The sequence below is a fragment of the Cuculus canorus genome, chromosome 1, assembly GCF_017976375.1.
Source record: "Cuculus canorus isolate bCucCan1 chromosome 1, bCucCan1.pri, whole genome shotgun sequence".
In the NCBI taxonomy this organism is placed as follows: Eukaryota; Metazoa; Chordata; class Aves; order Cuculiformes; family Cuculidae; genus Cuculus; species Cuculus canorus.
The window spans coordinates 667,516-693,361 of NC_071401.1; the positions used below are offsets into that span (position 1 = coordinate 667,516).

Sequence of the window (25,846 nt, forward strand, 5' to 3'; positions counted from 1 at the left end):
CCAACCTGGAACCCCTCCAGGGATGGGGCACCACCACTGCTTTGGACAACCTGTTCCAGGGTCTCCCCACCCTCATCATGAAGAAATTCCTCCTTAGGTTGAGTCTAAATCTTCTCCTCTCCGGTTTATCCCCGTTCCCCCTCATCCCATCCCCACGACCTTTGGGATCAGCCCCTCTCCAGCTTTCCTGGAGCCCTTCAGGCACTGGAAGGTCCCTCTGAGGTCTCCTGGGAGCCTTCTCTTCTCCTGAACAACCCCAACGCTCTCAGCCTGTCCTCGTCGGGAGGTTCTCCAGCCCTCCCATCACCTTTGGAGCCTCCTCCGTTCCCGTTCCAACAGCTCCATCTCCTCCTTGCGTTGAGGATTCCGGCCGTGCCCCAACCCTCCGGCTGAGGTGTCCGCGGAGCGGAGCAGAGGGGCAGAATCGCGTCCCTCCCTGCTGGCCACGCTGCTCTGGGTGCAGCCCAGGACACGGGGGGGCTCCTCTCCAGCTCCTCCTCCCCAGCGCCCCAACTCCTTCTCTGCTCTCCATCCATCCTGGATTGAACCCAGGAATTGCCCCGACCCAGGGGTGGGACCTTTGCCCTTGGCCCGGTTGACCCTCCTGAGGTTCTCCAGCCCCACTTCTCCGGGTCCCTCTGGATCCATCCCGTCCTTCCGCTGTGGCCACTGCCCCACTCCGCTCGGTGTCCCCTCCAAACCTTCTGAGGGTGCCCTCCATCTCCCTCTCCGTATCACCGATAAAGAGATTGAGCAGCACCGGTCCCTGAGGGCCACCACTGCTCATGGATCTCCATGGACTTTGAGCCATTGACCACCACCCTTTGAATGAAGACCATCCAATCCGTTTCTTATCCACCCATTGAATCCCTCTCTCTCCAATTCAGACGTTGTGGGAACCACATCCACGGCTTTAGGGCAGTCGGGATGGATCCCATCCATAGGTGTCCACCATCCCTGGGCTTTACGCGGAGGGCTTTCCCGAGGCTCCACGCTTTGGGGTTCCCCGCAGTTCTCCAGCCCGGCACCACCTCCCCGCCCCATCCCGGCCCACTTCACCCCAACTCCTACCCGGAGCGGCGTTTTCCGGCAGAGCCACCTCGCTGGTGCCGCGGGGGAAGCGCAGCCCCCGGTAGGGTTCTTCCTGCAGGTGGATCACCACCACGCCGGTGGAGGAGAGCGCCGGTTGCCCCAAGTCCGTGGCCAAGACGAAGAGGGTGCGCTGGCGCGGGTGGAGCGAGCCCAGGGGCCGCAGCAGCTGGATGTCCCCCGTGTAGGAGTCGATGGCGAAGGCGGCGTTGGGGGCGGCCAAGCGGTAGAGGATGGAGGCGTTGGCGCCCGCGTCCCTGTCCTCGGCCCTCACGGTGGCCACCACCTGCTTCGGCGGCGCGTGGCGGGACAGGTTGAGGGCGAGCGGGCTGTGCGGGAAGGCGGGAGCGTGGTCGTTGACGTCCTGCACGGTGACGGTGACGCGCACGGCGGCGCTTTTGGGCTCCCGCGGGGCCGAGTCCACCGCCTTGGCCAAGAAGCTGTAGGTGGGGCGGCGCTCGCGGTCCAGGGCTCGGGCGCTGCGGAGGCGCCCGCTCTGCGGCTCCACCTGGAAGGCGCCGAGCGACTCGTTGCCCAGGTAGTAGGAGACGCGGCCGTTGGGGCCCTCGTCGGGGTCGTGGGCCGCCAGCTGCAGCACCAGGGCGCCCACCGGCAGGTCCTCCGGCACCTCCACCGCGTAGGAGGCCTGGGCGAAGCGGGGCGCGTTGTCGTTGAGGTCCAACACCCGCACGCTCACCACCATGGTGGCGCTGCGCGGCGGCGCGCCGCCGTCTCGCACCACCACCGCCAGGCTGTAGGAGGCGGCGCGCTCCCGGTCGAGGGCGCGGGTGGTGGAGAGGACACCGGAGATGGGGTCGAGGCTGAAATCCTGCTCGGGGTCTCCGTCTGGAAGAGAAGAGAGGGGAGAAGATGACGGCGGGACCGGAACCGGCGCGGCAAGCGCAGCTCCGGTGGGAGGTGGAACTGGAGGGGCTTTGAGGTCCCTTCCGACCCAAACGGTTCCATGATGTTATGACACGAGGGAGGACCTGCTCGGTCCCGCCCGGAGAGGCACCGCCACCTCCCAGGAGGGGAGGTTGTGGTGAGGTTCCCCGAGGAACAAAGGGTGGGATGGAAGGGAACGGCCTCCGGTTGAGCGGGGGAGGTTTAGGTTGGACGTCGGGAGAAGTTCCGTGATGGAAAGAGCGGTGAAGCCCTGGCAGAGGCTGCCCGGGGCGGTGGTGGAGTCCCCATCCCTGGAAGGGGGTTCAAAGACCATGGAGATGTGGAGCATTGGGCCGCGGTGGGGTTGGGCTGACGGTTGGGTTGGATGAGCTCGGAGGTCTTCTCCAACCTTCGTGATTCCATGATGATTCGGTGCCCCCTGTGCCGCGCTCGCCCACAGCTTGGTGGTGACGGCGATGGACAGAGGGACGCCGCCTCTGGTGGGCTCAGCCACGTTGACCGTCGTGGTGATGGACCTCAACGACAACAGCCCCACCATCCCCTTCCCGCGGGAGCTGCGGGTCCCGGAGAGTAAGTGCTCCTCAACCCCACGGAGAAGGCGTCCCCCGTGGCCGGAGCGCGGCCACAACGCACACCCGAGGGTTGGAGAGAAGACCCCAAGAGGTCAACCCATCCTCTTGGCTGGTTCCAACCCATGGGCTGAGCTCCCCTGCAGCTCTTGGCACCTTCCTCTTGGATGATCTCGGGGTTCTCCTGAGGTTCCTGAGGGACCATGATTTTAAGTCCATCCTGGTGAGGTCTGGAAGGGAGGGTGGAGCGAGCTGATGTCTTGAAGGCCGCGGTGGGGTTGAACCTCTTTGTTCCATGTGAAGAATGTCTCCCACAGCTTAGGGACCGTGAGGAGCCCCCAGAGAACGTGTGGTGTGATAGCACCGAGGGTTCTCCTGAGGTTCCTGAGGGACCATGATTTTAAGTCCATCCTGGTGAGGTCTGGAAGGTGGTGGAGCGAGCTGATGTCTTGAAGGCCGCGGTGGGGTTGAACCTCTTTGTTCCATGTGAGGAATGTCTCCCACAGCTTAGGGACCATGAGGAGCCCCCAGAGAACGTGTGGTGTGATAGCACCGAGGAGGTCCCACGTCTGTGGCTCCAAGAGGTCAGAGCAGCCAAGAGCGGTGTGGAACCACTCCAGATGTGGGGAACCATCCAAGAGCCTCGGGAACAGCCTCTCCAGGTCTTCATGGAATCATGGAATGGGTTGAGTTGGAAGGGACCTCAATGCCCATTCAGTTCCACCATGGGCAGGGACATCTCCCACCGGATCAGGGGCTCCGAGCCCCATCCAACCTGGCCTGGAACCCCTCCAGGGATGGAGCAGCCACCGCTGCTCCGGGAAACCTCTTCCAGGGCCTCAACACCTCAACAGGAGAACATTTCTCCTCAAAAACCTCATCTCAGCCTCTCCTCTTGCAGCTCCAAACCGTCCTCCTCGTCCTGTCCCACCACTCCCTGACCAAGAGCTCTCCTGGAGCCCCTTTCCCTACTGGAAGCTGCTCGAAGGTCTCCATGGAGCCTTCTCATCTCCAGGCTGGACAATCCCAACTCTCCCAGCCTGTCCTCCTCCAGGAGGTTCTCCAGCCCTTGGGTCATCTCCGTGGCCTCCTCTGGCCTCGCTCCAACAGCTCCACGTCCTTCCTGTGCTGAGGCCTCCAGAACTGGACACAAGGTCCAGGTGAGGTCTCCCCAGGGTGGAGCAGAGGAGAAGGATCCCCTCCCTCCCTTCTGGTCCCAATAAGCGTTTTGGGGTCCTCTGTAGTGATGATGCTCCCCAGACCCATGGATGATGCTCCCCAGACCCATGGATGATGGATGATGCTCCCCAGACCCATGGGTGATGCCTCCCAGACCCATGGGTGATGCTTCCCAGACCCATGGATGATGGATGATGCTCCCCAGACCCATGGATGATGCTCCTGGACCCATGGGTGATGCCTCCCAGACCCATGGGTGATGCTTCCCACACCCATGGGTGATGCCTTCTGGACCAATGGATGATTGATGCTCCCCAGACCCATGGATGATGCCTCCCAGACCCATGGATGATGCCTTCTGGACCCATGGATGATGGATGATGCTCCCCAGACCCATGGATGATGCTCCCAGACCCATGGATGGTGCCTTCTGGACCCATGGATGATGGATGATGCCTCCCAGACCCATGGATGATGCTCCCAGACCCATGGGTGATGCCTCCCAGATCCATGGGTGATGCTTCCCACACCCATGGGTGATGCCTTCTGGACCCATGGATGATTGATGCTCCCCAGACCCATGGATGATGCTCCCCAGACCCATGGATGATGCCTCGCAGACCCATGGATGATGCTCCCAGACCCATGGATGATGCCTCCCAGACCCACGGATGATGGATGATGCCTCCCAGACCCATGGATGATGCTCCTGGACCCATGGATGATGCTCCCCAGACCCATGGATGATGCCTCCCAGACCCACGGATGATGCCTCCTGGACCCATGGATGACGCATCCCAGACCCGCGTCCACCAGGGTTCGCAGCCCTCACCTCCTGCCCAGGAGAGCCGTGCTCCTCACCTGCCACCCGGTACTCCAAGCGCCCGTTGTCGCCTCCGTCGGGGTCGGTGGCGCGCAGGGTGTAGAGCGCCACGCGGCTCTGGTTCTCGGGGACCTCCAGGGAGCAGGATTCGCTCTCCAGGAGCGGCGCGTGGTCGTTCTCATCCCCGACCGTTACCCTCACGGTGACCTTGGAGAGGTTGGGGGGCAGCCCGGCGTCCCGGGCGTAGACTGCGGGAACGGAGAAGAGCCATGGAGGACATCCTATGGGTTGGGAGCTGCCCCCAAAGCTCTCGTATCCCAACGTCTGGAAAATCCCGTGGGCGTGGAAACCCTCCGGGCTCAAAGAACCCAAGAACCCCATGAGCTCCACCACCTCCCGGTTCCCACCGGGAGCCACGGGGAGCGCCCACCGTCCTCCGCCGCCGCCTCCCGCTCCTCCGTACCCATCAGCACGTGGTGCTCCTGCTCCTCGCGGTCCAGGGGGCGCGTGGTGACGATGAGCCCCGTCTGCGGGTGGATGGAGAAGAGGCCCCCAGAGAGGCCCCCGTAGGTCACTTCCCCGTTGGCACCTACGGAGAGCGACGCGGTTTGAAGGCAACGCCAAGAACTTCTCATTTGACCCCGTATCGCCCTCCTCCGGAGCATTCCCCACCCCGGGAAGGGCAGGAGGAGAGGATGATGTCCCAACCTGGCAAGATAGGGCAGGGGTGGGTGGTGGAGGGAGGTCCTCACTTGTGGGGCAGAAGATTGGAACCGGATGAGCTTTACGGTCCCTTCCAAACCCAACCCATTCCGTGACTCCATGAGATGGGCCAAGGAACCTCTGAGGAACCAAAGGCATTGCCTTGGAGGGCAGAGGGGATCCCAGCAGCTCTTCTCTTTCTCAGCTTCTCCCAGGGTTCAGCCCACCTCCCATCCCCAGATCCTTCCCTCCACGCTCAACCGGGCTATTTTCTGCCGGATCTATTTTCTGCCCCATAGATCCATTTTTGGCCCCACAGATCCATTTTCAGCCCCAGAGATCCATTTCGTGCCCCACAGATCCCTCATTTTCTGCCCCATAGATACATTTTCAGCCCCATAGATCCATCATTTCCTGCCCCATAGATCCATTTTTGGCCCCACAGATCTATTTTGTGCCCCATAGATCCATTTTCTGCCCCACAGATCTATTTTGTGCCCCATAGATCCATTTCCTGCCCCACAGATCCCTCATTTTCTGCCCCACAGATCCATTTTCTGCCCCACAGACCCATTTTCAGCCCCACAGATCCATTTTCTGCCCCATAGATCCATTTTCTGCCCCACAGACCCATTTCCTGCCCCACAGATCCATTTTCTGCCCCACAGACCCATTTTCAGCCCCACAGATCCATTTTCTGCCCCACAGACCCATTTTCAGCCCCACAGACCCATTTTCAGCCCCACAGATCCATTTTCTGCCCCACAGACCCATTTTCAGCCCCACAGATCCATTTTCTGCCCCATAGATCCATCTCCTGCCCCACAGATCCATTTCCTGCCCCATAGATCCATTTTCTGCCCCACAGACCCATTTCCTGCCCCATAGATCCATTTTCTGCCCCATAGATCCATTTTCTGCCCCATAGATCCATTTCCTGCCCCATAGATCCATTTTCTGCCCCACAGACCCATTTCCTGCCCCATAGATCCATTTTCTGCCCCACAGATCCATTTTCTGCCCCACAGACCCATTTTCTGCCCCACAGACCCATTTCCTGCCCCATAGATCCATTTCCTGCCCCATAGATCCATTTTCTGCCCCACAGACCCATTTCCTGCCCCACAGATCCATTTCCTGCCCCATTGATCCATCTCCTGCCCCACAGATCCATTTCCTGCCCCATAGATCCATTTTCTGCCCCACAGACCCATTTCCTGCCCCATAGATCCATTTTCTGCCCCACAGACCCATTTCCTGCCCCACAGACCCATTTCCTGCCCCATAGATCCATTTCCTGCCCCATAGATCCATTTTCTGCCCCACAGACCCATTTCCTGCCCCACAGACCCATTTCCTGCCCCATAGATCCATTTCCTGCCCCATAGATCCATTTTCAGCCCCACAGATCCATTTCCTGCCCCACAGACCCATTTCCTGCCCCACAGATCCATTTCCTGCCCCATAGATCCATTTCCTGCCCCACAGACCCATTTTCAGCCCCACAGACCCATTTTCAGCCCCACAGATCCATTTTCTGCCCCACAGACCCATTTCCTGCCCCATAGATCCATTTCCTGCCCCATAGATCCATTTCCTGCCCCATAGATCCATTTTCTGCCCCACAGACCCATTTCCTGCCCCATAGATCCATTTCCTGCCCCATAGATCCATTTTCTGCCCCACAGACCCATTTCCTGCCCCATAGATCCATTTTCTGCCCCACAGACCCATTTCCTGCCCCATAGATCCATTTCCTGCCCCATAGATCCATTTTCTGCCCCACAGACCCATTTCCTGCCCCACAGATCCATTTTCTGCCCCACAGACCCATTTCCTGCCCCATAGATCCATTTCCTGCCCCATAGATCCATTTTCTGCCCCATAGATCCATTTCCTGCCCCATAGATCCATTTCCTGCCCCATAGATCCATTTTCTGCCCCACAGACCCATTTCCTGCCCCACAGACCCATTTCCTGCCCCATAGATCCATTTCCTGCCCCATAGATCCATTTTCAGCCCCACAGATCCATTTCCTGCCCCACAGACCCATTTCCTGCCCCACAGATCCATTTCCTGCCCCATAGATCCATTTCCTGCCCCACAGACCCATTTTCAGCCCCACAGACCCATTTTCAGCCCCACAGATCCATTTTCTGCCCCACAGACCCATTTCCTGCCCCATAGATCCATTTCCTGCCCCATAGATCCATTTCCTGCCCCATAGATCCATTTTCTGCCCCACAGACCCATTTCCTGCCCCATAGATCCATTTCCTGCCCCATAGATCCATTTTCTGCCCCACAGACCCATTTCCTGCCCCATAGATCCATTTTCTGCCCCACAGACCCATTTCCTGCCCCATAGATCCATTTCCTGCCCCATAGATCCATTTTCTGCCCCACAGACCCATTTCCTGCCCCACAGATCCATTTTCTGCCCCACAGACCCATTTCCTGCCCCATAGATCCATTTCCTGCCCCATAGATCCATTTTCTGCCCCATAGATCCATTTCCTGCCCCATAGATCCATTTCCTGCCCCATAGATCCATTTTCTGCCCCACAGACCCATTTCCTGCCCCATAGATCCATTTCCTGCCCCATAGATCCATTTTCTGCCCCATAGATCCATTTCCTGCCCCATAGATCCATTTCCTGCCCCATAGATCCATTTTCTGCCCCACAGACCCATTTCCTGCCCCACAGACCCATTTCCTGCCCCATAGATCCATTTCCTGCCCCACAGACCCATTTCCTGCCCCATAGATCCATTTCCTGCCCCATAGATCCATTTTCTGCCCCACAGACCCATTTCCTGCCCCATAGATCCATTTTCTGCCCCACAGACCCATTTCCTGCCCCATAGATCCATTTCCTGCCCCATAGATCCATTTCCTGCCCCATAGATCCATTTCCTGCCCCACAGACCCATTTCCTGCCCCACAGACCCATTTCCTGCCCCATAGATCCATTTCCTGCCCCATAGATCCATTTCCTGCCCCACAGACCCATTTCCTGCCCCACAGACCCATTTCCTGCCCCATAGATCCATTTCCTGCCCCATAGATCCATTTTCTGCCCCACAGACCCATTTCCTGCCCCATAGATCCATTTTCTGCCCCACAGACCCATTTCCTGCCCCACAGACCCATTTCACAGAATCACAGAATCACAGAATCACAAGGTTGGAAAGGACCCATTGGATCATCGAGTCCAACCATTCCTAACACTCCCTAAACCATGTCCTTAAGTACTTCATCCACCCGTTCCTTAAACACCTCCAGGGAAGGCGACTCGACCACCTCCCTGGGCAGCTGTTCCAGTGCCCGATGACTCTTACTGTGAAGAATTTTTTTCTGATATCCAACCTGAACCTCCCCTGACGGAGCTTCAGGCCATTCCCTCTTGTCCTGTCCCCTGTCACTTGGGAGAAGAGGCCAGCTCCCTCCTCTCCACAACCTCCTTTCAGGCAGTTGTAGAGAGTAATAAGGTCTCCCCTCAGCCTCCTCTTCTCCAGGCTAAACAACCCCAGCTCTCTCAGCCGCTCCTCGTAAGACTTGTTCTCCAGCCCCCTCACCAGCTTCGTTGCTCTTCTCTGGACACACTCCAGAGCCTCAACATCCTTCTTGTGGTGAGGGGCCCAGAACTGAACACAGTATTCGAGGTGCGGTCTCACCAGTGCCGAGTACAGAGGGAGAATAACCTCCCTGGACCTGCTGGTGACCCCATTTCTGATACAAGCCAAGATGCCATTGGCCTTCTTGGCCACCTGGGCACACTGCTGGCTCATGTTCAGTCGGCTGTCAACCAGCACCCCCAGGTCCTTCTCTTCCGTGCAGCTCTCCAGCCATTCTTCCCCCAGTCTGTAGCGCTGCATAGGGTTGTTGTGCCCCAAGTGCAGGACCCGGCATTTGGTCTTGTTAAACCTCATCCCATTGGTCTCGGCCCAGCAGTCCAGCCTGTTCAGATCCCTTTGCAGAGCCTCCCTACCCTCCAGCAGGTCGACACTTCCTCCCAGCTTAGTGTCATCTGCAAACTTGCTGAGGGTGCACTCAATGCCTTCATCCAGGTCATTGATAAAGACATTGAACAGAGCTGGACCCAGTACTGAGCCCTGAGGAACTCCACTTGTGACTGGCCTCCAGCTGGAGTTAACTCCATTGACCACCACTCTCTGGGCCCGACCATCCAACCAGTTTTCAACCCAGGAGAGTGTGCGCCTGTCCAGGCCAGAGGCTGACAGTTTCTGAAGCAGAATGCTGTGAGAAACTCTGTCAAAGGCTTTACTGAAGTCCAAGAAGACTACATCCACAGCCTTTCCCCCATCCAGTAGTTGAGTGATTTTGTCATAGAAGGTGATCAGGTTAGTTTGGCAAGATCTGCCTTTTGTAAACCCATGTTGACTGGGCCTGATCACCCGGTTCTCTTGCGTGTGCTTCATGATAGCACTCAAGATTACCTGTTCCATGACTTTCCCTGGCACTGAGGTGAGACTGACAGGCAAAATGCCCCACAGACCCATTTTCAGCCCCACAGATCCATTTTCTGCCCCACAGACCCATTTTCAGCCCCACAGATCCATTTCCTGCCCCATAGATCCATTTCCTGCCCCATAGATCCATTTCCTGCCCCATAGATCCATTTTCTGCCCCACAGACCCATTTCCTGCCCCACAGACCCATTTCCTGCCCCATAGATCCATTTCCTGCCCCATAGATCCATTTTCAGCCCCACAGACCCATTTCCTGCCCCACAGATCCATTTCCTGCCCCATAGATCCATTTCCTGCCCCACAGACCCATTTCCTGCCCCATAGACCCATTTCCTGCCCCATAGATCCATTTCCTGCCCCATAGATCCATTTTCTGCCCCACAGACCCATTTTCAGCCCCACAGATCCATTTTCTGCCCCACAGACCCATTTCCTGCCCCATAGATCCATTTCCTGCCCCATAGATCCATTTTCTGCCCCACAGACCCATTTCCTGCCCCATAGATCCATTTCCTGCCCCACAGATCCATTTTCTGCCCCACAGACCCATTTCCTGCCCCATAGATCCATTTCCTGCCCCATAGATCCATTTCCTGCCCCATAGATCCATTTTCTGCCCCACAGATCCATTTTCTGCCCCACAGACCCATTTCCTGCCCCATAGATCCATTTCCTGCCCCACAGACCCATTTTCAGCCCCACAGACCCATTTTCAGCCCCACAGATCCATTTTCTGCCCCACAGACCCATTTCCTGCCCCATAGATCCATTTCCTGCCCCATAGATCCATTTCCTGCCCCATAGATCCATTTCCTGCCCCATAGATCCATTTCCTGCCCCATAGATCCATTTTCAGCCCCACAGACCCATTTCCTGCCCCATAGATCCATTTTCTGCCCCACAGACCCATTTCCTGCCCCATAGATCCATTTCCTGCCCCACAGACCCATTTCCTGCCCCACAGATCCATTTTCTGCCCCACAGATCCATTTCCTGCCCCATAGATCCATTTCCTGCCCCATAGATCCATTTCCTGCCCCACAGACCCATTTCCTGCCCCATAGATCCATTTCCTGCCCCACAGACCCATTTCCTGCCCCACAGATCCATTTTCTGCCCCACAGATCCATTTCCTGCCCCATAGATCCATTTCCTGCCCCATAGATCCATTTTCTGCCCCACAGACCCATTTCCTGCCCCATAGATCCATTTCCTGCCCCACAGATCCATTTTCTGCCCCACAGACCCATTTTCTGCCCCACAGATCCATTTCCTGCCCCATAGATCCATTTTCTGCCCCACAGACCCATTTCCTGCCCCATAGATCCATTTCCTGCCCCATAGATACATTTCCTGCCCCACAGACCCATTTCCTGCCCCATAGATCCATTTCCTGCCCCATAGATCCATTTTCTGCCCCACAGACCCATTTCCTGCCCCATAGATCCATTTCCTGCCCCATAGATCCATTTTCTGCCCCACAGACCCATTTCCTGCCCCATAGATCCATTTCCTGCCCCATAGATCCATTTCCTGCCCCACAGATCCATTTTCTGCCCCACAGACCCATTTCCTGCCCCATAGATCCATTTTCTGCCCCACAGATCCATTTCCTGCCCCATAGATCCATTTCCTGCCCCATAGATCCATTTTCTGCCCCACAGACCCATTTCCTGCCCCACAGACCCATTTCCTGCCCCATAGATCCATTTCCTGCCCCATAGATCCATTTCCTGCCCCACAGACCCATTTCCTGCCCCATAGATCCATTTCCTGCCCCATAGATCCATTTTCTGCCCCACAGACCCATTTCCTGCCCCATAGATCCATTTCCTGCCCCATAGATCCATTTCCTGCCCCACAGACCCATTTCCTGCCCCATAGATCCATTTTCTGCCCCATAGATACATTTCCTGCCCCACAGACCCATTTCCTGCCCCATAGATCCATTTCCTGCCCCATAGATCCATTTTCTGCCCCACAGACCCATTTCCTGCCCCATAGATCCATTTCCTGCCCCATAGATCCATTTTCTGCCCCACAGACCCATTTCCTGCCCCATAGATCCATTTCCTGCCCCATAGATCCATTTCCTGCCCCACAGATCCATTTTCTGCCCCACAGACCCATTTCCTGCCCCACAGATCCATTTTCTGCCCCACAGACCCATTTCCTGCCCCACAGACCCATTTCCTGCCCCACAGATCCATTTCCTGCCCCATAGATCCATTTCCTGCCCCACAGATCCATTTTCTGCCCCACAGATCCATTTTCAGCCCCACAGACCCATTTTCAGCCCCACAGACCCATTTCCTGCCCCACAGATCCATTTCCTGCCCCATAGACCCATTTCCTGCCCCACAGACCCATTTCCTGCCCCATAGATCCATTTTCTGCCCCACAGATCCATTTTCTGCCCCACAGACCCATTTCCTGCCCCATAGATCCATTTCCTGCCCCATAGATCCATTTTCTGCCCCACAGACCCATTTCCTGCCCCACAGATCCATTTTCTGCCCCACAGACCCATTTCCTGCCCCATAGATCCATTTCCTGCCCCATAGATCCATTTCCTGCCCCACAGATCCATTTTCTGCCCCATAGATCCATCTCCTGCCCCACAGATCCATTTCCTGCCCCATAGATCCATCTCCTGCCCCACAGATCCATTTCCTGCCCCATAGATCCATTTTCTGCCCCACAGACCCATTTCCTGCCCCATAGATCCATTTCCTGCCCCATAGATCCATTTCCTGCCCCACAGATCCATTTCCTGCCCCATAGATCCATTTCCTGCCCCACAGACCCATTTCCTGCCCCATAGATCCATTTCCTGCCCCATAGATCCATTTCCTGCCCATAGACCCATTTCCTGCCCCATAGATCCATTTCCTGCCCCATAGATCCATTTCCTGCCCCATAGACCCATTTCCTGCCCCATAGATCCATTTCCTGCCCCATAGATCCATTTTCTGCCCCACAGACCCATTTCCTGCCCCATAGATCCATTTCCTGCCCCACAGATCCATTTTCTGCCCCATAGATCCATTTTCTGCCCCATAGATCCATTTCCTGCCCCACAGATCCATTTTCTGCCCCACAGATCCATTTCCTGCCCCATAGACCCATTTCCTGCCCCATAGATCCATTTTCTGCCCCACAGACCCATTTTCAGCCCCACAGACCCATTTCCTGCCCCATAGATCCATTTCCTGCCCCATAGATCCATTTTCTGCCCCACAGACCCATTTCCTGCCCCATAGATCCATTTCCTGCCCCATAGATCCATTTCCTGCCCCATAGATCCATTTTCTGCCCCACAGACCCATTTCCTGCCCCATAGATCCATTTCCTGCCCCATAGATCCATTTTCTGCCCCACAGACCCATTTCCTGCCCCACAGATCCATTTTCTGCCCCACAGATCCATTTTCTGCCCCACAGACCCATTTCCTGCCCCATAGATCCATTTTCTGCCCCACAGACCCATTTCCTGCCCCATAGATCCATTTCCTGCCCCACAGACCCATTTCCTGCCCCATAGATCCATTTCCTGCCCCATAGATCCATTTCCTGCCCCACAGACCCATTTCCTGCCCCATAGATCCATTTTCTGCCCCACAGACCCATTTCCTGCCCCATAGATCCATTTCCTGCCCCATAGATCCATTTTCTGCCCCACAGACCCATTTCCTGCCCCATAGATCCATTTCCTGCCCCACAGACCCATTTCCTGCCCCACAGATCCATTTCCTGCCCCACAGACCCATTTTCAGCCCCACAGATCCATTTCCTGCCCCATAGATCCATTTTCTGCCCCATAGATCCATTTCCTGCCCCATAGATCCATTTCCTGCCCCACAGATCCATTTCCTGCCCCATAGATCCATTTTCTGCCCCACAGATCCATTTTCTGCCCCACAGACCCATTTCCTGCCCCATAGATCCATTTTCTGCCCCACAGACCCATTTCCTGCCCCATAGATCCATTTTCAGCCCCACAGACCCATTTTCAGCCCCACAGACCCATTTCCTGCCCCATAGATCCATTTTCTGCCCCACAGATCCATTTCCTGCCCCATAGATCCATTTCCTGCCCCATAGATCCATTTTCTGCCCCACAGACCCATTTCCTGCCCCACAGACCCATTTTCTGCCCCACAGACCCATTTCCTGCCCCATAGATCCATTTTCTGCCCCACAGATCCATTTCCTGCCCCACAGATCCATTTTCTGCCCCACAGACCCATTTCCTGCCCCATAGATCCATTTCCTGCCCCACAGACCCATTTCCTGCCCCATAGATCCATTTCCTGCCCCATAGATCCATTTCCTGCCCCATAGATCCATTTTCTGCCCCACAGACCCATTTCCTGCCCCATAGATCCATTTCCTGCCCCATAGATCCATTTCCTGCCCCACAGACCCATTTCCTGCCCCATAGATCCATTTTCTGCCCCACAGATCCATTTTCTGCCCCACAGACCCATTTCCTGCCCCATAGATCCATTTCCTGCCCCATAGATCCATTTTCTGCCCCACAGACCCATTTCCTGCCCCATAGATCCATTTCCTGCCCCATAGATCCATTTTCTGCCCCACAGACCCATTTTCTGCCCCACAGATCCATTTCCTGCCCCATAGATCCATTTTCTGCCCCACAGACCCATTTTCTGCCCCACAGATCCATTTTCTGCCCCACAGACCCATTTCCTGCCCCATAGATCCATTTCCTGCCCCACAGACCCATTTTCAGCCCCACAGATCCATTTTCTGCCCCACAGATCCATTTCCTGCCCCATAGATCCATTTCCTGCCCCACAGACCCATTTCCTGCCCCATAGATCCATTTCCTGCCCCACAGACCCATTTTCTGCCCCACAGATCCATTTTCTGCCCCACAGACCCATTTTCAGCCCCACAGATCCATTTTCTGCCCCACAGACCCATTTCCTGCCCCATAGATCCATTTTCTGCCCCACAGACCCATTTCCTGCCCCATAGATCCATTTCCTGCCCCACAGACCCATTTCCTGCCCCACAGATCCATTTTCTGCCCCACAGACCCATTTCCTGCCCCATAGATCCATTTCCTGCCCCATAGATCCATTTCCTGCCCCATAGATCCATTTTCTGCCCCACAGACCCATTTCCTGCCCCATAGATCCATTTCCTGCCCCATAGATCCATTTCCTGCCCCACAGACCCATTTCCTGCCCCATAGATCCATTTCCTGCCCCATAGATCCATTTCCTGCCCATAGACCCATTTCCTGCCCCATAGATCCATTTCCTGCCCCATAGATCCATTTCCTGCCCCACAGACCCATTTCCTGCCCCATAGATCCATTTCCTGCCCCATAGATCCATTTCCTGCCCCATAGACCCATTTCCTGCCCCATAGATCCATTTCCTGCCCCATAGATCCATTTCCTGCCCCACAGACCCATTTCCTGCCCCATAGATCCATTTCCTGCCCCACAGACCCATTTCCTGCCCCACAGATCCATTTCCTGCCCCATAGATCCATTTCCTGCCCCACAGATCCATTTTCTGCCCCACAGACCCATTTCCTGCCCCATAGATCCATTTCCTGCCCCACAGATCCATTTTCTGCCCCACAGACCCATTTCCTGCCCCACAGACCCATTTCCTGCCCCACAGATCCATTTTCTGCCCCATAGATCCATTTCCTGCCCCATAGATCCATTTCCTGCCCCACAGACCCATTTCCTGCCCCACAGATCCATTTTCTGCCCCACAGACCCATTTCCTGCTCCACAGACCCATTTCCTGCCCCACAGATCCATTTCCTGCCCCATAGACCCATTTCCTGCCCCACAGACCCATTTCCTGCCCCATAGATCCATTTCCTGCCCCATAGATCCATTTCCTGCCCCACAGACCCATTTCCTGCCCCATAGATCCATTTCCTGCCCCACAGACCCATTTCCTTCCCCATAGATCCATTTCCTGCCCCATAGATCCATTTCCTGCCCCACAGACCCATTTCCTGCCCCATAGATCCATTTTCTGCCCCATAGATCCATTTCCTGCCCCACAGACCCATTTCCTGCCCCACAGATCCATTTCCTGCCCCACAGATCCATTTTCTGCCCCACAGACCCATTTCCTGCCCCACAGATCCATTTCCTGCCCCACAGACCCATTTCCTGCCCCATAGATCCATTTCCTGCCCCACAGACCCATTTCCTGCCCCATAGATCCATTTTCTGCCCCACAGACCCATTTCCTGCCCCACAGACCCATTTCCTGCCCCACAGATCCATTTCCTGCCCCACAGATCCATTTCCTGCCCCATAGACCCATTTCCTGCCCCATAGACCCATTTCCTGCCCCATAGACCCATTTCCTGCCCCATAGATCCATTTCCTGCCCCATAGATCCATTTTCTGCCCCACAGACCCATTTCCTGCCCCATAGATCCATTTCCTGCCCCATAGATCCATTTCCTGCCCCACAGATCCATTTCCTGCCCCATAGATCCATTTCCTGCCCCATAGATCCGTTTTCTGCCCCACAGACCCATTTCCTGCCCCATAGATCCATTTTCTGCCCCACAGATCCATTTTCTGCCCCACAGACCCATTTTCTGCCCCACAGACCCATTTCCTGCCCCATAGATCCATTTCCTGCCCCACAGACCCATTTCCTGCCCCACAGATCCATTTTCTGCCCCACAGACCCATTTCCTGCCCCATAGATCCATTTCCTGCCCCATAGACCCATTTCCTGCCCCATAGATCCATTTCCTGCCCCATAGATCCATTTCCTGCCCCATAGATCCATTTTCTGCCCCACAGACCCATTTCCTGCCCCACAGATCCATTTCCTGCCCCATAGATCCATTTCCTGCCCCACAGACCCATTTCCTGCCCCATAGATCCATTTCCTGCCCCATAGATCCATTTCCTGCCCCATAGATCCATTTTCTGCCCCACAGACCCATTTCCTGCCCCACAGATCCATTTCCTGCCCCATAGATCCATCTCCTGCCCCACAGACCCATTTCCTGCCCCATAGATCCATTTCCTGCCCCACAGATCCATTTTCTGCCCCATAGATCCATTTTCTGCCCCATAGATCCATTTCCTGCCCCACAGATCCATTTTCTGCCCCACAGATCCATTTCCTGCCCCATAGACCCATTTCCTGCCCCATAGATCCATTTCCTGCCCCATAGATCCATTTTCTGCCCCACAGACCCATTTCCTGCCCCATAGATCCATTTCCTGCCCCATAGATCCATTTCCTGCCCCATAGATCCATTTTCTGCCCCACAGACCCATTTCCTGCCCCATAGATCCATTTCCTGCCCCATAGATCCATTTTCTGCCCCACAGACCCATTTCCTGCCCCACAGATCCATTTTCTGCCCCACAGATCCATTTTCTGCCCCACAGACCCATTTCCTGCCCCATAGATCCATTTCCTGCCCCATAGATCCATTTTCTGCCCCACAGATCCATTTCCTGCCCCACAGACCCATTTCCTGCCCCATAGATCCATTTCCTGCCCCATAGATCCATTTTCTGCCCCACAGACCCATTTCCTGCCCCACAGATCCATTTTCTGCCCCACAGATCCATTTTCTGCCCCACAGACCCATTTCCTGCCCCATAGATCCATTTCCTGCCCCACAGACCCATTTCCTGCCCCATAGATCCATTTCCTGCCCCATAGATCCATTTCCTGCCCCACAGACCCATTTCCTGCCCCATAGATCCATTTTCTGCCCCACAGACCCATTTCCTGCCCCATAGATCCATTTCCTGCCCCATAGATCCATTTCCTGCCCCATAGATCCATTTTCTGCCCCACAGACCCATTTCCTGCCCCATAGATCCATTTCCTGCCCCACAGACCCATTTTCAGCCCCACAGATCCATTTCCTGCCCCATAGATCCATTTTCTGCCCCATAGATCCATTTCCTGCCCCATAGATCCATTTCCTGCCCCACAGATCCATTTCCTGCCCCATAGATCCATTTTCTGCCCCACAGATCCATTTCCTGCCCCACAGATCCATTTTCTGCCCCACAGACCCATTTCCTGCCCCATAGATCCATTTCCTGCCCCACAGACCCATTTCCTGCCCCATAGATCCATTTCCTGCCCCATAGATCCATTTCCTGCCCCACAGACCCATTTCCTGCCCCATAGATCCATTTTCTGCCCCACAGATCCATTTTCTGCCCCACAGACCCATTTCCTGCCCCATAGATCCATTTCCTGCCCCATAGATCCATTTTCTGCCCCACAGACCCATTTTCTGCCCCACAGATCCATTTCCTGCCCCATAGATCCATTTTCTGCCCCACAGACCCATTTTCTGCCCCACAGATCCATTTTCTGCCCCACAGACCCATTTCCTGCCCCATAGATCCATTTCCTGCCCCACAGACCCATTTTCAGCCCCACAGATCCATTTTCTGCCCCACAGATCCATTTCCTGCCCCATAGATCCATTTCCTGCCCCACAGACCCATTTCCTGCCCCATAGATCCATTTCCTGCCCCACAGACCCATTTTCTGCCCCACAGATCCATTTTCTGCCCCACAGATCCATTTCCTGCCCCACAGATCCATTTCCTGCCCCACAGACCCATTTTCAGCCCCACAGATCCATTTTCTGCCCCACAGACCCATTTCCTGCCCCATAGATCCATTTTCTGCCCCACAGACCCATTTCCTGCCCCATAGATCCATTTCCTGCCCCATAGACCCATTTTCTGCCCCACAGACCCATTTCCTGCCCCATAGATCCATTTCCTGCCCCACAGACCCATTTCCTGCCCCACAGATCCATTTTCTGCCCCACAGACCCATTTCCTGCCCCATAGATCCATTTCCTGCCCCACAGACCCATTTCCTGCCCCATAGATCCATTTCCTGCCCCATAGATCCATTTCCTGCCCCATAGATCCATTTTCTGCCCCACAGACCCATTTCCTGCCCCATAGATCCATTTCCTGCCCCATAGATCCATTTCCTGCCCCACAGACCCATTTCCTGCCCCATAGATCCATTTCCTGCCCCATAGATCCATTTCCTGCCCATAGACCCATTTCCTGCCCCATAGATCCATTTCCTGCCCCATAGATCCATTTCCTGCCCCACAGACCCATTTCCTGCCCCATAGATCCATTTCCTGCCCCATAGACCCATTTCCTGCCCCATAGATCCATTTCCTGCCCCATAGATCCATTTCCTGCCCCACAGACCCATTTCCTGCCCCATAGATCCATTTCCTGCCCCACAGACCCATTTCCTGCCCCACAGATCCATTTCCTGCCCCATAGATCCATTTCCTGCCCCACAGATCCATTTTCTGCCCCACAGACCCATTTCCTGCCCCATAGACCCATTTCCTGCCCCACAGACCCATTTCCTGCCCCATAGATCCATTTCCTGCCCCATAGATCCATTTCCTGCCCCACAGACCCATTTCCTGCCCCATAGATCCATTTCCTGCCCCACAGACCCATTTCCTTCCCCATAGATCCATTTCCTGCCCCATAGATCCATTTCCTGCCCCACAGACCCATTTCCTGCCCCATAGATCCATTTTCTGCCCCATAGATCCATTTCCTGCCCCACAGACCCATTTCCTGCCCCACAGATCCATTTCCTGCCCCACAGATCCATTTTCTGCCCCACAGACCCATTTCCTGCCCCACAGATCCATTTCCTGCCCCACAGACCCATTTCCTGCCCCATAGATCCATTTCCTGCCCCACAGACCCATTTCCTGCCCCATAGATCCATTTTCTGCCCCACAGACCCATTTCCTGCCCCATAGATCCATTTCCTGCCCCACAGATCCATTTCCTGCCCCATAGACCCATTTCCTGCCCCATAGACCCATTTCCTGCCCCATAGACCCATTTCCTGCCCCATAGATCCATTTCCTGCCCCATAGATCCATTTTCTGCCCCACAGACCCATTTCCTGCCCCATAGATCCATTTTTGGCCCCACAGATCTATTTTGTGCCCCATAGATCCATTTTCTGCCCCACAGACCCATTTTCAGCCCCACAGATCCATTTTCTGCCCCACAGACCCATTTTCAGCCCCACAGATCCATTTTCTGCCCCATAGATCCATTTCCTGCCCCATAGATCCATTTCCTGCCCCATAGATCCATTTTCTGCCCCACAGACCCATTTCCTGCCCCATAGATCCATTTCCTGCCCCATAGACCCATTTTCTGCCCCACAGACCCATTTCCTGCCCCATAGATCCATTTCCTGCCCCATAGATCCATTTCCTGCCCCATAGACCCATTTCCTGCCCCATAGATCCATTTCCTGCCCCATAGATCCATTTCCTGCCCCACAGACCCATTTCCTGCCCCATAGATCCATTTCCTGCCCCACAGACCCATTTCCTGCCCCACAGATCCATTTCCTGCCCCATAGATCCATTTCCTGCCCCACAGATCCATTTTCTGCCCCACAGACCCATTTCCTGCCCCATAGACCCATTTCCTGCCCCACAGACCCATTTCCTGCCCCATAGATCCATTTCCTGCCCCATAGATCCATTTCCTGCCCCACAGACCCATTTCCTGCCCCATAGATCCATTTCCTGCCCCACAGACCCATTTCCTTCCCCATAGATCCATTTCCTGCCCCATAGATCCATTTCCTGCCCCACAGACCCATTTCCTGCCCCATAGATCCATTTTCTGCCCCACAGATCCATTTCCTGCCCCACAGACCCATTTCCTGCCCCACAGATCCATTTCCTGCCCCACAGATCCATTTTCTGCCCCACAGACCCATTTCCTGCCCCACAGATCCATTTCCTGCCCCACAGACCCATTTCCTGCCCCATAGATCCATTTCCTGCCCCACAGACCCATTTCCTGCCCCATAGATCCATTTTCTGCCCCATAGATCCATTTCCTGCCCCATAGATCCATTTCCTGCCCCATAGATCCATTTCCTGCCCCATAGATCCATTTTCTGCCCCACAGACCCATTTCCTGCCCCATAGATCCATTTCCTGCCCCATAGATCCATTTTCTGCCCCACAGACCCATTTCCTTCCCCATAGATCCATTTCCTGCCCCATAGATCCATTTTCTGCCCCACAGACCCATTTCCTGCCCCATAGATCCATTTCCTGCCCCACAGATCCATTTTCTGCCCCACAGACCCATTTCCTGCCCCATAGACCCATTTCCTGCCCCACAGACCCATTTCCTGCCCCATAGATCCATTTCCTGCCCCATAGATCCATTTCCTGCCCCACAGACCCATTTCCTGCCCCATAGATCCATTTCCTGCCCCACAGACCCATTTCCTTCCCCATAGATCCATTTCCTGCCCCATAGATCCATTTCCTGCCCCACAGACCCATTTCCTGCCCCATAGATCCATTTTCTGCCCCATAGATCCATTTCCTGCCCCACAGACCCATTTTCTGCCCCACAGACCCATTTCCTGCCCCACAGACCCATTTCCTGCCCCACAGATCCATTTCCTGCCCCACAGACCCATTTCCTGCCCCATAGATCCATTTCCTGCCCCACAGACCCATTTCCTGCCCCATAGATCCATTTTCTGCCCCACAGACCCATTTTCAGCCCCACAGATCCATTTTCTGCCCCATAGATCCATTTTCTGCCCCACAGACCCATTTCCTGCCCCACAGATCCATTTCCTGCCCCACAGACCCATTTCCTGCCCCACAGATCCATTTCCTGCCCCACAGATCCATTTTCTGCCCCACAGACCCATTTCCTGCCCCACAGATCCATTTCCTGCCCCACAGACCCATTTCCTGCCCCATAGATCCATTTCCTGCCCCACAGACCCATTTCCTGCCCCATAGATCCATTTTCTGCCCCATAGATCCATTTCCTGCCCCATAGATCCATTTCCTGCCCCATAGATCCATTTCCTGCCCCACAGACCCATTTCCTGCCCCATAGATCCATTTTCTGCCCCACAGACCCATTTCCTGCCCCACAGACCCATTTCCTGCCCCATAGATCCATTTTCTGCCCCACAGACCCATTTCCTGCCCCACAGATCCATTTTCTGCCCCACAGACCCATTTCCTGCCCCATAGATCCATTTCCTGCCCCATAGATCCATTTTCTGCCCCACAGACCCATTTCCTGCCCCATAGATCCATTTCCTGCCCCATAGATCCATTTCCTGCCCCATAGATCCATTTCCTGCCCCATAGATCCATTTTCTGCCCCACAGACCCATTTCCTGCCCCATAGATCCATTTTCTGCCCCACAGACCCATTTCCTGCCCCACAGATCCATTTCCTGCCCCATAGATCCATTTTCTGCCCCACAGACCCATTTCCTGCCCCACAGACCCATTTCCTGCCCCATAGATCCATTTTCTGCCCCACAGACCCATTTCCTGCCCCACAGACCCATTTCCTGCCCCATAGATCCATTTTCTGCCCCACAGACCCATTTCCTGCCCCATAGATCCATTTCCTGCCCCACAGACCCATTTCCTGCCCCATAGATCCATTTTCTGCCCCACAGACCCATTTCCTGCCCCATAGATCCATTTCCTGCCCCATAGATCCATTTTCTGCCCCATAGATCCATTTCCTGCCCCATAGATCCATTTCCTGCCCCATAGACCCATTTCCTGCCCCACAGATCCATTTCCTGCCCCATAGATCCATTTTCAGCCCAATTCTTTGTCATTTCCAAACCGAGAGGAAAGGAGCAGAGGACACCCGGTCCTGCATCTCCAGGAGGGTTCCTGACCAAAGCGGTGCTCCAAGAGCCCCCAAAGAGCTCATCGTTGCCCTCCATCCTCACCCAGGTCCCGGTCGGTGGCCGACACCTGCAGCACGGGGCTGCCGGCGGGCAAGTTCTCCATGACGTGGGCTTCATACTCGGCTTTCTCAAAGGTGGGAGCCTCATCGTTGACATCCAACACCAGGACGGACAGGAGCTGCGTGGCCGAGCGGCGCGGGAAGCCGTGGTCCGTGGCCACCACCGTCAGGTTGTGCTGAGCCACCTCCTCCCGGTTGAGGGCTCGAACGATGGAGAGGGCACCTGCGGACACATGGGGGAGAGGTGGGACCACGGAGCACCGGGACAGAGCTGCCGTGAAGCTGAGGGTTACTGGGGTCAAAGAGGTCTCAGGAGAGGCAGCAGGAACAGCTCTGGAGTCCTCAGCACAGGGAGGACGTGGAGCTGTTGGGGCGAGGCCAGAGGAGGCCACGGAGATGATCCATGGGTTGAAGAACCTCCTGGAGGAGGACAGGCTGGGAGAGTTGGGGTTGTTCAGCCTGGAGAGGAGAAGGCTCCATGGAGACCTTCGAGCAGCTTCCAGTAGGGAAAGGGGCTCCAGGGAAGCTTCCATTGGATCTGGTTGCCCTTAGAAGTCAATGCCCCATCCTGGAGGTGTTGAAGGCCACGTTGGATGGGGCTTGGAGCCCCTGATCCAGTGGGAGGTGTCCCTGCCCATGGCAGAGGGGTTGGAACGGGATGGGCTTTGAGGTCCCTTCCAACCCAAACCATCCCATGACTCCAAGAGCTGCTCCATGGCGGTGGTTGGAACTGGGTGGGCTTTGAGGGCCCTTCCAACCCAAACCATCCCATGACTCCAAGAGCTGCTCCATGGCGGTGGTTGGAACTGGGTGGGCTTTGAGGGCCCTTCCAACCCAAACCATCCCATGACTCCAAGAGCTGCTCCAGGGTGGTGGTTGGAACTGGGTGGGTTTTGAGGTCCCTTCCAACCCAAACCATTCCATGATTCTATGACCTTTGAGGTCCCTTCCAACCCAACTCATTCCATCATTCTATGACCTTTGAGGTCCCTTCCAACCCAAACCATTCCATGATTCTATGACCTTTGAGGTCCCTTCCAACCCAACTCATTCCATCATTCTATGATCTTTGAGGTCCCTTCCAACCCAAACCATTCCATGATTCTATGACCTTTGAGGTCCCTTCCAACCCAACTCATTCCATCATTCTATGATCTTTGAGTTCCCTTTCAACCCAAATCGTTCCATGGTTCTATGACCTTTGAGGTCCCTTCCAACCCAACTCATTCCATCATTCTATGATCTTTGAGTTCCCTTTCAACCCAAATCGTTCCATGGTTCTATGACCTTTGAGGTCCCTTCCAACCCAACTCATTCCATCATTCTATGACCTTTAAGGTCCCTTCCAACCCAAACCATTCCATGATTCTATGACCTTTGAGGTCCCTTCCAACCCAACTCATTCCATCATTCTATGACCTTTGAGGTCCCTTCCAACCCAACTCATTCCATCATTCTATGACCTTTGAGGTCCCTTCCAACCCAAATCATTCCATGGTTCTATGACCTTTGAGGTCCTCCCAACCCAAACCATTCCATGATTCTATGATCTTTGAGGTCCCTTCCAACCCAACTCATTCCATCATTCTATGACCTTTGAGGTCCCTCCCAACCCAAACCATTCCATGGTTCTATGACCTTTAAGGTCGCTTCCAACCCAAACCATTCCATGATCCTATGACCTTGGTGGTTGTTTCCAACCAAAACCATTCCCCGATTCAAGGAGCTTTGGATCAAGTCCCCCTCCCCACGTGTCCCTCCCCCCTCCTCAGCCCTTACCACCCACTTTGCACCCCCGGCGTCCTCTCACCAGTGCTGGGGTTGAGGTGGAAGCGCCCATCGCTGTTGCCCGCACGCAACGCGTAGCTCACGCGCCCGTTCTCTCCTAGATCGTCGTCCTGGGCCCAGACGTGCAGCGCCACGAACCCCGTCGGTTGGTCCTCCACGATGCTGACGGCGTCGGGCGAGGAGAAGACGGGCGCGTTGTCGTTCTCGTCGGTCACAAAGACCCGGGCCGTGACGGCTGACGAGCGGCGCTGGCTGACGTTGCGAGCCTGGTCCGTGGCCTCCACCACCAAGAGGAAGGAGGCGGCGGCCTCGCGGTCGAGGCTCTGCCGGAGGGTGAGGAGCCCCGAGCGCCCGTCGAGCTGGAAGGGGGCGTCGGGAGGCTCCTGGTGGAGCAAGGAGTAGCGGACTTGGCTGTTGGGACCCACGCCGTCGCCATCCAACGCTTGGAAGGTGAAGACGGAGGCGCCGGCCTGGGTGTTCTCGGGCACCACGATGGTGATGGGGTCTTCGGGGAAGGTGGGCGTTTGGTCGTTGCAGTCCTGCACGTGGATGTGGACCACCACCAACCGGCTGGAGGGGTAACCGTGCTGCGTGTCCTCGGCGCTCACCTGGAGCACGTACCGTGCCCCGGCTTCGTAGTCCAACTCCCGGGCAGCGTAGATCTCCCCGGTCACGCTGTCCACCACGAAAGTGCCGTCCCCACCGCCTCCTACCACCGTGTAGGTCATCTGCCCTCGCGCCGGCGCGTCTGGAGGTGCCACCGAGCCGATGACGGACCCTGGTTTGATGCCTTCGAGAGGTTGTAAAGTCAAGACGGTGGCGTCGGGCCGTGGCAGCGCCCGGGAGGACGGAAGGACCTGCGAGGAGAGGCAGTGGTGAGGGGTGGTGTGGAGGGCCAGGAGGTCCACCGAGAGGATGGAGCCAAGCTCGGCCCGGTGCCAGAGGCCACGGGGACACAGGAGGGTTCTTCTGAACCATCTACAAGATGTCTATCCATCTACAAGAAGGGTTGCAGGGAGGATCAGGGGAACTCCAGGCCTCAGTCTGACCTCAGTGCCGGGGAAAGTCATGGAAGAGGTGATCTTGAGTGCTATCATGAAGCACATGAAGAGAACCGGGTGATCAGGCCCCGTCAACATGGGTTTACCAAGGGCAGATCTTTGCCAGACTGACCTGAACACCTTCTATGGCAAAGTGACTCAACACTGGATGGGGAAAGGCTGTGGATGGAGTCCTCTTGGACTTCAGGAAAGCCTTTGACACAGTTTCTCACAGCATTTGGCTTCAGAAACTGTCACCTCTGGCCTGGATGGGACACTCTCCTGGGTGGAAAACTGCTTGGATGGCCCAGAGAGTGGTGGTCAACGGAGGTACCTCCAGCTGGAGGTCAGTCACAAGTGGGGTTCCTCAGGGCTCGGTGCTGGTCCAGCCCTGTTCAATGTCTCTATCAACG

The 25,846-nt window shown here is 55.6% G+C and overlaps 1 protein-coding gene across 5 annotated transcripts in view; it reads right to left on the reverse strand.

Annotated features, from left to right (window-relative positions):
* The window catches only part of DCHS1 (dachsous cadherin-related 1), a 104,208-nt gene that overhangs the window by 17,741 nt on the left and 60,621 nt on the right, over positions 1-25,846 (reverse strand). For all 5 annotated transcript variants that reach the window (XM_054078867.1, XM_054078844.1, XM_054078849.1 and 2 more), the window contains exons 10-14: positions 24,416-25,250; positions 22,589-22,828; positions 5,030-5,155; positions 4,605-4,814; positions 1,072-1,935 (exon numbers count right to left, since the gene is read on the reverse strand). In XM_054078867.1, the coding sequence (XP_053934842.1) occupies positions 1,072-1,935; positions 4,605-4,814; positions 5,030-5,155; positions 22,589-22,828; positions 24,416-25,250 (2,275 nt within the window). The remainder of the gene's footprint in view (positions 1-1,071; positions 1,936-4,604; positions 4,815-5,029; positions 5,156-22,588; positions 22,829-24,415; positions 25,251-25,846) is intronic.